This window comes from Mustela lutreola, chromosome 12 (genome assembly GCF_030435805.1).
Source record: "Mustela lutreola isolate mMusLut2 chromosome 12, mMusLut2.pri, whole genome shotgun sequence".
Lineage (NCBI taxonomy): Eukaryota > Metazoa > Chordata > Mammalia > Carnivora > Mustelidae > Mustela > Mustela lutreola.
The window spans coordinates 62,475,862-62,488,812 of NC_081301.1; the positions used below are offsets into that span (position 1 = coordinate 62,475,862).

The window sequence follows — 12,951 nt, forward strand, 5'->3', positions numbered from 1 at the left end:
TCACAATTTTAGTATTAGTTAACATATACTAAATGTCACTCTCTGTCACTCTTTTTAAAGGGCTTTATCAATATTAAAGTATCTAATCCATACAACTCTTGAGGTAACTGGTGATTTATATAATATTATTTTACAAATGAGAAAAGGAGACACAAAAAAATAATTTGCCCGAACTAGTTAGTGGCAGCACCTGGATTGGAATCCAGTCTCTTTGGCTCCAGAACCCAGGTACTTAATCACTGTGCTGTTTTGCTGACGAACAAGAGCTATAGGGATTTAGAGAAAGGAACCCTTATACCTGAGAGAAAGGCTGGAGAGAAAGGAATTATAAAGAATTTCAAGGAGGAAGGAACATTTAGAAACCTGTGGTAGTAGGATTGATAGTATTTGCAATAAAATTATTCAAAATAATTATATGTGTGAAATATGTAAAAATCTGAAGGAAATAGTTGAAGTATAACTAGACTGTACATGGACTTTGTTGAGCTAAACAGTGATTAGTATATGTTTTAATAGCTTATTAACAAAAGTACATCTGGTGGCAAAAATTTTATTGTGTGTAGGTAATACATACACTTGCTCCTCTACTATTAAGAAACTACTACTGTTACTAGCTTCATTTCTTCGATTTCATGTCCTAGCCATCTCAGATTTTAACATGTGCAAAACTGAATTTGTGGTTTGTTTTGTTTTGCTTTTCTAAGTCTACTCCTACCTTCTGAATAAATTACTCCACTGTCTATCAAGTTGCTTTGGCCAGAAAAACTCCCTTTTTTCATTGATTCTTCTTTTTCATTTACTTCTCATATTAAGCATATCAGCCAGTTGTGAGCCGCCTTTTGTGAATAACTCTTTGCTATCTCTCTCCTCTGTTTCTCACCACTTTACAAGTCCTTGTCATCTCTTGCCTGGAATACTGTTGCTGTAGTTTCCTGATGTTTGTTTTCTTTATTCTGCTTTTTCCTCCTAGGTACCATTTTCTATTTAGTAGCCAGAGTGAACTTTTAAAAACGTACATACATTAAAAGAAGTTACTATCCTCCTAAAGTGCTTCATGGGCATTTAAGCTATAGTAAGGAGTTTGGCTTACCATTTTATGTGCCAGTAAAGCCATTTCTCACCTTAGAGCCTTGATACTTGTTTGTTCTTTTATCTAGAATACTCTGTCTCCAAGATTTTTTTTTTTTTTTTTTTTTTTTGGTTTTTGGGTTTGTTTCTGTCATGGCTGGCTCCTCCTGTCAGTTCCCCAGAGAAATTGTTCTTGAGTGTCTGTCCCAGAGTTTTATAGTATGTAACTTGTAGTTAGAACTGATATTTGTATGTATGTATTTGTTTTCTTACTTTTCGTATCTTACTCATTTTGTGTATTTTCAGTGAGGATAGGAATCTTGCCTGTGTAAATCTTGTTAAAATTATTGCCAGCTCATAGCCCACTACCTACACGTAATTAATATTGAATGAAGGAATAAATGAATGAGTGAACAAATGAATGGAGCTGTCTGGAATTTGTTTTGATCAAGGAGTAAGGTTGAAATCAACCTTTATTTTTGCTCATATTCAGCCAGTTTCAGCATTATTTTTTTCCATTGTTTTGTTATACCATCTTTATAATACATTAAATTCTTCGTGTGCTTGGATTTTTTTTGAAGTTTTTATTTAAATTCTGGTTAATTAACATACAGTGTAATATTAGTTTCAGGTGTACAATATAGAGATTCAGCATTTCCATACATCACCTGGTACTCATTACAAGTGTACTCCTTAATCCCTATCACCTATTTAATCTGTCCCCCATCCATCCCCATTTTGGTACCATCAGTTCTCTATAGTGAAGAGTCTGTTTGTTGGTTTGCCTCTTTCTTTTTTTTCTCTTTGCTCACTTGTATTGTTTCTTAAATTCCACATTTGAGTGAAATCATATGGTATTTGTCTTTTTTTGACTTAGTTCACTTAGCATAATACTCTATAGCTCCATATATATTTTTTGCAAATGGCAAGATTTCATTCTTTTTTATGTCTGAGTAATATTCCCTTGTGTATATACCCCACATCTTTTTTTTTTTTTTTTTTTTAAGATTTTATCTATTTATTTGCCAGAGAGAGAAAGTACAAGCAGAGGGAACAGCAGGCAGAGGGAGAAGCAGACTCCCCGCTGAGCAAGGAGCGCGATGTGGGACTCAGTCCCAGGACCCTGGGGTCATGACCACAGCTGAAGGCAGATGCTTAACCAACTGAGTCACCCAGGCATCTCACCCCACGTCTTTATCCATTCATCAGTCAATGGATACTTGGACTATTTCCATAATTTGGCTATTGTAGATGATGCTGGGTGCACGTATCCCTTCGAATTAGTATATTTGTATTCTTTGGGTAAATGCATAATAGTATAATTGCTGGGTTGTAGGGTAGTTCTATTTTTAACTTTTTGAGGATCATCCATTACTGTTTTCCAGAGTAGGTGCACCAGTTTGCATTTCTACCAGCAGTGTAAGAGGGTTCCCCTTTCTCTGCATCCTTGCCAACACCCATTGTTTCTTGTGTTGTTGATTTTCCCCATTCTGATAGGTGTGAGGTGATGTTTCATTGTAGTTTATGATTTGTATTTCCCTGATGATCAGTGAGCTTATAAAATTCAACACCCATAAACTCAACACCAGTTAAAAATAGGCAAATGACATGAATAAACATTTTTCCAAAGAGAGCTGTTTGCTGACTCTCAGGACTTCTAGTCAACATAGTACTGGAAGTCCTAGCCACAGCAAACAGACAACAAAAAGAAATTAAAGGAATTCAGATCAGCAAGGAATAAGTCAAACTTTTACTATTTGCAGTTAAGTGTGGGTTTCTATATGTAGAAAATCCAAAAGACTCACTGATAAACTACTAGAACTGATAGACCAATTCAGTGAAGTCACAGGACACAAAATCAACATACAGAAATCTGTTTTATTTCTATAGGCCAATAATGAAGCAGCAGGAAGAGAAATTAAGGAATCAGTTCCATTTACAACTGCACCAAAAACCATAAGACACCTAGGAATAAACCTAACCAAAGAGCTAAAAGACCTGTACTCTGAAAACTATAAACCAGTGGTGAGAGAAAGTGGAGGAGGTGACACAAAGAAATGGAGAGACATTCCATGCTCATGGAATGGAAGAACAAATATTGTTAAAATGTCTGTACTACCCAAAACTATCTATAGGCTCAATGCAACCCCGATGAAAATAACACTGGCATTTTTCACAGAACTGGAACAAGGAACCCTAAGATTTGTATGGAATGAGAAGACCTCGAATAGCCAAAGCAACCTTGAAAAAGAAAAGGAATGTTGGAAGGAAAACTAGACTGCTTTCTTATACCATATACAAAACTAAATCTAAATTCAAAAGACTTAAGTGTAAGACCTGAAACCATACAAACCCTAGAAGAGAACATAGGCAGTAACTTCTTTGACATCAGCTGTAGCAAGTTTTTCCTTGATATGTCTCTTTAAACAAAGGAAACAAAAGCAGAAATACACCTTTGGGACTGTATCAAAATAAAAATCTGTAGGACAAAGGAAACTTCCATCAATAAAACTAAAAGGAAACCTACAGAATGGGAGAAATACTTGGAAATGACATACCTGATAAAAGGTTTGTATTAGAAATATATTAAAAGTTTATGAAACTCAACTCCAAAAAAATAAATAATCCAGTTAAAAACTGGGGAAGACATGAGCAGACATTTCTCCAAAGAAGGTATCCAGGTGGCCAAAAGGTACATGAAAAGATGCTCAACATTACTGATTATCAGGGAAATGTGAATCAGAACTACAATGAGATATCATCTCACAACTGTCAGAATGGCTAAAATCAACAACACAAGAAATATGTGTTGGTAAGGATGTGGAAAAGGGAATACTTGCACACTCTTGGTGGGAATGCAGCCTGATGCAGGCACTGTGGAAAACAAGATGGAGTTTCCTCAAAAAGTTAAAAATAAAATGACTGTGATCTAGTAATTGCACTACTGGGTATTATCCAAAGAATACCCAAAGAATACCCAAGAACAGTAATTCAAAGTGATACCTGCATCCTGATGTTTATATCAGCATTATCTACAATAGCTAAATTATGGAAGAAGCCCAAGTATCCATCAGCCAAAGAAATAGTAGCATAGCTCTACAATGGAGTATTGTTCAGCCATAAAAATGAATGAAATCTTGTCATTTGCAATCATGTGGATGAAGCTAGAGAGTACAATGGTAAGTGAAATAAGTCAGAAGAAGACACATACTGTGTGATTTCATTCATATGTGGAATTTAAGAAACAAAACAAGCAAAAGGAGAAAAAAAGGAGACAAACCAAGAAACAGATCTTAACTATAGAGAAGAAACTGATGGTTATCATGAGGAAGGTGGGTGGGGGAATGGATGAAATATGGGATGGGGATTACAGAGTACACTTATGAAAATGAGCCCTGAGTAATATATGGAATTGTTGAATCACTATTTTGTACACCTGAAACTAATATACCAATGTATGTTAACTGTAGTGGAATTCAAATAAAAAACTTAAACATGATTTGAAGTTTAAAATAGGAGATCATTTGGAAAGAGTGATTTTAGTTGTGTAAGTGCAGGCAAATGCCAGATTGGGGTGTGAATGAAACATGAAATGGACCAGGAATTTAGATGTCACTCTTTATAAGGGGAAAGGTTTTTTTTTTTTTTTAATAATTTAATTAAAGATTTTATTTATTTTACAGAGAGAGCATGTGCAAGCAAGGTGAGGGGCAGTGGGAGAGAGAGAATCTCGTTCTCAGGGCTTTTTATCTCATACCCTGAGATCACGACCTGAGCTAAAACCGAAAGTCTGATGCTTAACTGACTGAGCCATCTATGGCTATGGTTTGTTTTTAAGATAAACTTTTACATTGCATATTTGTATGCTAAAGACAATTAGCATGTTATATTCAGAAACTTTTACATTCAGGAGTGTAATATGGACATCTTTTGTGAGTACATACAGAGTTCCTAATTCCTTTTAATTGATGGATGTTACTCCATGTTGTGGTATACATTGTTTAATCTGTGTATAAAAGGACATTTATGTTTACACAATAACAATGTGTGTGTGTGTGTGTGTGTGTGAAAGAGAGAGAGAGAGATTGCTCACAGTTGTGGAGATATGTCTGTAGGGTAAATTCCCAGGACCATGATGGGTCAAAGGATTTGAGTACATTACATCTTAATGATTATTACCAAATTGACTTCCAAAAATGTTGCAATTTTACATATCCAATAATGTTCTGTGAACATTTTTCTTTTCTAGATTCTCCCCAACACTGAGTAATCTTTACACTTTTTAATTTTTACACCTTTATATGAAAGAGACTGCATAATTTTCCTTTTTCTTGTATTTTAATTATGAATGATAAATATCAAAGTATATACATTTTTTTCTGATGAGTAATAAAGGATATTAATTTCTCTTTAGTCTTTGTTCTGAGAAAATACTGCTTAAAAATAGTTTATATAATTTCATCTTCTCTACTTGTAAGAGTGAAATTAAAGAATAAAGTTTAGTTTCTGGCTTGTTTATGTAATAATTTAGCCATGTGACTTCCTCTTTCCTTCAACTTTTATCCCCAATGCTCTGCATATACTGTGGCCTTTGAGGTGTCATCATGTTTCAATGCAGTATTGTTCATTAATGTTCTCTTCCATCAGTATTAATGAGGAAGTAATTAAAATTACAGAACTAGTTAGTTCACCAGTAAAATGAACCCAAGTATACCCATTCAATATCTGTTATTGCCGATCATCTTCATATCTTTTGGCCCATATTGCTTCTGGCTGGCATTCCTTTTGGCCCAATTAGCCATCAGACAGATCTATGCTATTGTGCATAAAATAATCACAGCCTGAAACAGTATGGCGAGATTAGCCCAAATTCTTCAGGATTGCTTGAACACTTAAAGTTCATGCCCTACTTGAAGCTGAATCATTTACATTATTTCCTTACAACAAAGAAGACATAAAATAGTGCCGTAGTTCAGTAGAACCTTGCTCCAGGTAGCCTGAGACCAAGATTGTTCTTCTTACAGGGCACCTGGGTGGCTCAGTGGGTTAAGCCGTTAAGTGGGTTAAGTGGGTTAAGCCGCTGCCTTCGGCTCAGGTCATGGTCTCAGGGTCCTGGGATCGAGTCCCGCATCGGGCTCTCTGCTCAGCAGGGGGCCTGCTTCCCTCTCTCTCTGCCGGCCTATCTGCCTACTTGTGATCTCTGTCAAATAAATAAATAAAATATTTAAAAAAAAAAAAAAGTTCTTCTTACAGTAATAAACTGTTGTGAACAAAGTCCAGGATTTGATTGTATTTGATTGTATTTCATGCCATAAAGGTTTGTTTCATTGAACCTTGGCTGCTTTGTATTAAAGCCTTTAGGAAAGTAGGAAAATTTGATTATAGGATCAACTTTTAATTTACGTAGAATTCATCCAGCATATTGAATGCTTGCTTGGGGTATTGACTTGATTTTGCCATTGTAGAAATAACAGCATGTTCAAAACCTTCAGAGACTCTGACATATCTCACAGAGGTAGAAGAGGAGATATTTTCCCTGATGCTTCTTATAATTAGCCATTTTTATAGATAAAAGTTCAGAAGTCATGTTTTAATTTTGACTTAAAAACTTGATAAGATAAATGTTTCTTTTTCCAGTGTGAATGGTTTTAATCAATTATTTCAAATTCATTAAGGGGATTTATAGGTAATTACAATGCTGAGAACCTTTTTTAATCAGTATTTTCAAGTATTAGAGTAGTATATTTGTGCATTAATAGAATATTACAGGTTAGGGAGACATTTGTGTGACACAAAATGGAATTTTGATTCCTAGATTCTTTTTATAGGTTAGTCAGGTTTCCAAATTTGTACTCATATATCATAGTATTTAATACATTGTAATGTTTCATTTGTTTATAATTTCTTCAAAGCATTTATGTACCATGAATTTTCTCTCCCAAAATGTTCTTGTAGTATTGTGCATTTTCCTATACCAATGACAGGTAATACGAAAAAGATAAGCTGCATTTAATTTTGCAAACAGTAAACTTTTTTGCCCATTAAAGCGATAGTGTTTTAATCCTTAATTTTAATGTGAAAGATTCATTTATTTCTTTTTTCTTTAATTTATTTATTTGAGAGAAAAAAAGAGGGAGCACGAGCAGGGGGAGGGACAAAGGTAGAGGTAGAGGGAAGAGCAGACTCCCTGCAGAGCAGGGAGCCTGACCCTGGGACTTGATCCCGGGACCCCAATAGCATGACTTGAGCTGAAGTCAGATGCCCAACCAACTGAGCCACCCAGGCACCCCAAGATTTATGTATTTCTTAAATGTAGTGAAGGGTCTGTCATTCAGACTAATTTTATAGAGGGTAAGGGAAATTAGAAATTAATGAAGGGCAGATTAAAATTTGGAGCATAGCTAAGTAAGGTTTAACTATATACTTTCTATATAGTTAGCAAAAGAGATTATTCTTAAGATGCTGGTTTAAGAGCGCTTCTTGCTTACCTAGAAAATTTGACCTTATGAATTGACTTATTCTTCTCCAAGGCACTTGAGAGAAAAGACAACGATAGCAGTTACATCTAGAGGCTATTATGGATTGGAGGATGAGAAGGGAACTGCATGTACCTCAACAAGGCGTCGGTCAACACCACGAAGTTTGGCAGGCTTGACAAGTGGAGTTTTTGAATCTATAATGGTTCAAGTTTTGAGACAGGAAGAACAGCTGAGAGCAAAAGAAGAAAAAAGGTAAATGTTACAAAAAAAAAGTCATTTTCAAATTTCTAGGAAGTACTTTTCAAAGAGTAGCTATGTAACTTTTGTGTGCCCATATCAAATTTTGGGCCCATTTTAGTATTATTGCAAAATGCACTGTCATTGAAGTATGAAATCATAATGATATACCACAGTGAAATTTGTTTAAAAATAGTTTTAAATTTCAAACCAAATTACTTTGAAGCTAAACACAAATTTTTATGAAAGATTTCAGAATGCTTCTAGATTTCTAGAAGTATATCAAATGAATTAGAAATGAAAATAGAAGTATTTTAAATTAAATTTTAAATTAGAAGAGTTTTATATAGATTTGTATGGCATTAGAGTAGATTCACAGACCTTTAAAATTAGGAGAAACTCTAAAGATTATGTAGTTAAAAATGACACATAGGTTCACCTCTGCTAGTTTATCCATTGGTATTAATTTTCTGGATAACTCAGCCTACCTTGGGCTCATCAGCAAAGAATGTTGTGCTTAGTGTTGCCTTTTAGGGTCTGGGAGCATAGATTAATGACATTTGTATAACATTTTCTTTTTAACAAAAGAGACTAGGGCCCAAAGAGGTGATTACTTAAAAAAGACTGGTGATTTTCATAATAAATAAAATCTCAAACTCAAACTATATTAGGAGTGATTGCTGTTGTAATAGGGAACTGCTAATGCTACTCAAAGGTCATTTATAATGTCATTGTTACTTTCGTAGTAATAAATTTAGCTTGCTTTCATATTTGTATCATTAAAAATCAACCTTAAGACTTTCTTCTGCCATAGTTTTTATTTTAGTGATTAATTCATAACCCATTTTGAAATATTTTTTTTTTCTTCTATAAAACCTCATAGAGCTTCTCCTGCTAAAGGAAAGTAGATTTTATGAAAAGGGATAAAAGATTAATCTGAAGTAGCATATAATAGCTTGGAATGGAGAGGAAATGAAGAAAAGGAAGGCTTATAGGAAGAAGGCTGTAGCAGTCTAGCTCTTCACTACTGATGACCAGAAATAGGGTGAGAGAGGTCAGATTGTTCTGGGAACGAGTAACAAGACTAAGTACCTTCCTTGATACTAAGGGATAACAAAGGAAGAGGCAAAGATAAGTTAGAACATAGTTGTAATAATAGTTATAGTAGCAATAAGAATATAAAACGAATGGTTAACATTGATGAACATGATTTTTTGCCAGGGTTAGCTCTAACTACCTTATATGTATTTAACATTTATCCTGAAGCACAGAAAGATTAATTAACTTGCCCAAGATCAGGCAATTTTTGAGTGGTAGTCAAGATTTGAAGCCAGGCACTTTGGCTGGCTCTAGAACTTGTGCTCCTAACTAATATGCTCTCCTTTTGACTTGTAATATGATAAAACTAATAAAACAGAAGAACCTGAATCTATCATATGAGGAAAGATCAGTGAATTCTTTTTAGTAAGTTATTTGAAGTGATGGAGAAACATTTAAGCATCCAAGTAGGAATGGATAGCAGGAAACTAGAAATCTAACTGAATCTTTTTCTTTTCTTCAGTTTTACATGTTTGTGTGTCCTTGTGCTTAATGTCAAATAAACATAGGTGAATAAGATATGGGCAAAAATCCACCATTAAGTGTTTCAGTGACTACGATAATTTCATGGAGTGCTATGAATTAAACTTTCTCTGTGGGTTTAGTGTTAACTTTTAATTTTTAAATTATAAGTATTTTAAACATGAAATGAAGAATAAAATTATAATAGAAGTCCACGTACCCACTACTCAGCAATTTTTAAAGAAATTAATATAGTTAAAACAGGATTCGCTAGATCTCTCCTTTGTTCCCAGAAGAAATCACTATCCTCACTTTCTCATTCCTGCACATTTTATTATTGAATTTTAAGAATTCTTTTATATATTATGGATCCAGGTACTTTATCAAATATATATGCATTGCAGATATTTTCTGCTGGTCTTTTGCTTGACTTTTCTATCTCAGTGTGTTTTAAGAAACAGAACATTTTAACTTCAGGTTTATTCTTTTGTTTTATTGTTTTGTGCTTTTAATGACCTAAGGAATCTTAGCTTACCCAAGATTATGAATTTCTCCCCTTTCCCCCCCCCCAAATTTTTTTTTAAAGATTTTATTTATTTATTTGACAGACAAAGATCACAAGTAGGCAGGCAGGCAGAGAGAGAGGAGAAAGCAGGCTCCCCCACTGAGCAGAAAGCCCAATGCACCTGAGCTGAAGGCAGAGAGGCTGTAACCCACTGAGCCACCCAGGCACCTCCCCCCTGAAATTTCTTAATTTTGTTTTATTTATTAAGATAGGGAGAGAGAGAGTGGGGACAAAGGGAGAAGAGAGAGAGACCTTAAGTAGGCTGTGTGCCCAACACAGAGCCCACATGGACTTGATATTACAATCTTGAGATCATCACCTGAGCCAAAAATCAAGTGTTGGATACTTAAGCGACTGAGCTACCCAGACACCCCTCTAAATTTTATTTTTCATGGTTAGGTCTGTGATTCATTTGAAGTTAATTTTTGTGTGTGGTTTAAAGTAAAGGTAAAAGTTTATTTTTTTTTTTCCCATATAGTCCATTGCCCCAGTATCATTTGTTGAAAAAAAGTATTTATTCCTTACTAAGTTAGATTTGCATCTTTATTGAAAATCAGTTGAACTTGGGCACCTGGGTGACTCCGTTGGTTATGCAACTGCCTGTGGCTCAGGTCATGATTCTGGAGTCCTGGGATCAAGTCCTGCATCGGGCTCCCAGCTCCGTTGGGAGTCTGGTTCTCCCTCTCACCCTGTCCCCTCTCATATTCTCTCTCACTTTCTCTCTCTCTCTCAAATAGATAAATAAATAAATAAATCTTTTTTAAAAAATGGCATTATGATCTCTTAAAAAAAATCAGTTGAACATATATTTATGAGTCTTTCTGGACTTATTCTGTTTCATTTATCTATAGGTCTGTCCTTAGGCCAATAATACAGTGACTTGATTAATATAGCTTTATAGTAAGCTTTGAAATTTTGTAATATGAGGCTTCCAACTTTGTATTTTGTATTTTGTTTTCAAAATTGTTAGGCTACACTAGCATCTTCGCATTTCTGTATGATTTAGATCATATTGTAAATGCCTACAAAAAAAAATGCCTGAGGAAATTTTGATTGAAATTGAATGGAATTTATCAGTTTCTGGATAATTGTAAATTTCTTTCAGTGCCATTTTTTAGTTTTCAGTGAATACATTTTCCAAGTATTTGGTTATGTGTATATTTGGTACCTGTATATATTTTCATGTTTTTGATGCAACTGTAAGTCATTTTTAAAATTCAATTTATGGTTTTTCCTTGCTAATATACAGAAATACAATTGATTTTAGCATAGGGACATTTGTCTCTTTGTACTCTGAGTTCTGAAAGATTGTGCTTCAGTAGTTTGAAAGTCTGCTATTGCATGCATATGTGTATTTTTGATGCTTATGGTTTTTTGATGGATTGACATCCTCCTTATGAGTGTCTCTTTTTATCCCTGATAATATTTCTGACATTGTTTAATATTGCCTTTTATCTCAACTGTTGGCTTATGAGCTATTATTACTTGAGTTGTTTTTTTTAAATTTTTTATTTTTTATAAACTTATATTTTTATCCCCAGGGGTACAGGTGTGTGAATCACCAGGTTTACACACTTCACAGCACTCACCAAAGCACATACCCTCCCCAATGTCCATAATCCCACCCCCTTCTCCCAAATCCCCTCCCCCCACCAACCCTCAGTTTGTTTTGTGAGATTAAGAGTCACTTATGGTTTGTCTCCCTCCCAATCCCATCTTGTTTCATTTATTCTTCTCCTACCCACTTAAGCCTCCATGTTGCATCACCACTTCCTCATATCAGGGAGATCATATGATAGTTATCTTTCTCTGCTTGACTTATTTCGCTAAGCATGATACGCTCTAGTTCCATCCATGTTGTCGCAAATGGTAAGATTTCATTTCTTTTGATGGCTGCATAGTATTCCATTGTGTATATATACCACATCTTCTTGATCCATTCATCTGTTGATGGACATCTACGTTCTTTCTATCATTTGGCTATTGTGGACATTGCTGCTATAAACATTCGGGTGCACGTGCCCCTTTGGATCACTATGTTTGTATCTTTAGGGTAAAGGCCCAATAGTGCAATTGCTGGGTCATAGGGCAGTTCTATTTTCAACATTTTGAGGAACCTCCATGCTGTTTTCCAGAGTGGCTGCACCAGCTTGCATTCCCACCAACAGTGTAGGAGGGTTCCCCTTTATCCGCATCCTCGCCAGCATCTGTCATTTCCTGACTTGTTGATTTTAGCCATTCTGACTGGTGTGAGGTGATATCTCATTGTGGTTTTGATTAGTATTTCCCTGATGCCAAGTGATATGGAGCACTTTTTCATGTGTCTGTTGGCCATCTGGATGTCTTCTTTGCAGAAATGTCTGTTCATGTTCTCTGCCCATTTCGTGATTGGATTATTTGTTCTTTGGGTGTTGAGTTTGCTAAGTTCTTTATAGATTCTGGACACTAGTCCTTTATCTGATATGTCGTTTGCAAATATCTTCTCCCATTCTGTCAGTTGTCTTTTGATTTTGTTAACTGTTTCCTTTGCTGTGCAAAAGCTTTTGATCTTGATGAAATCCCAATAGTTCATTTTTGCCCTTGCTTCCCTTGCCTTTGGCGTTGTTCCTAGGAAGATGTTGCTGCGGCTGAGGTCGAAGAGGTTGCTGCCTGTGTTCTCCTCAAGGATTTTGATGGATTCCTTTCGCACATTGAGGTCCTTCATCCATTTTGAGGCTATTTTTGTGTGTGGTGTAAGGAAATGGTCCAATTTCATTTTTCTGCATGTGGCTGTCCAATTTTCCCAGCACCATTTATTGAAGAGGCTGTCTTTTTTCCATTGGACATTCTTTCCTGCTTTGTCGAAGATTAGTTGACCATAGAGTTGAGGGTCTATTTCTGGGCTCTCAATTCTGTTCCATTGATCTATGTGTCTGTTTTTGTGCCAGTACCATGCTGTCTTGATGATGACAGCTTTGTAATAGAGCTTGAAGTCCGGAATTGTGATGCCACCAACGTTGGCTTTCTTTTTCAATATCCCTTTGGCTATTCGAGGTCTTTTCT

The 12,951-nt window shown here is 35.3% G+C and overlaps 1 protein-coding gene across 7 annotated transcripts in view; it reads left to right on the top strand.

The window, feature by feature from the left end:
* Positions 1–12,951, top strand: part of KIAA2026 (KIAA2026 ortholog) — a 138,785-nt gene that overhangs the window by 15,592 nt on the left and 110,242 nt on the right. For 4 of the 7 annotated variants that reach the window (XM_059142690.1, XM_059142691.1, XM_059142689.1 and 1 more), the window contains exon 2: positions 7,599–7,799. The exons of 1 other annotated variant lie outside the window; for it this stretch is intronic. In XM_059142690.1, the coding sequence (XP_058998673.1) occupies positions 7,599–7,799 (201 nt within the window). Of the gene's footprint in view, positions 1–3,024; positions 4,401–7,598; positions 7,800–12,951 lie in introns of those variants that run through there. 2 more of the 7 variants (XM_059142694.1, XM_059142693.1) reach the window with 2 other exon arrangements.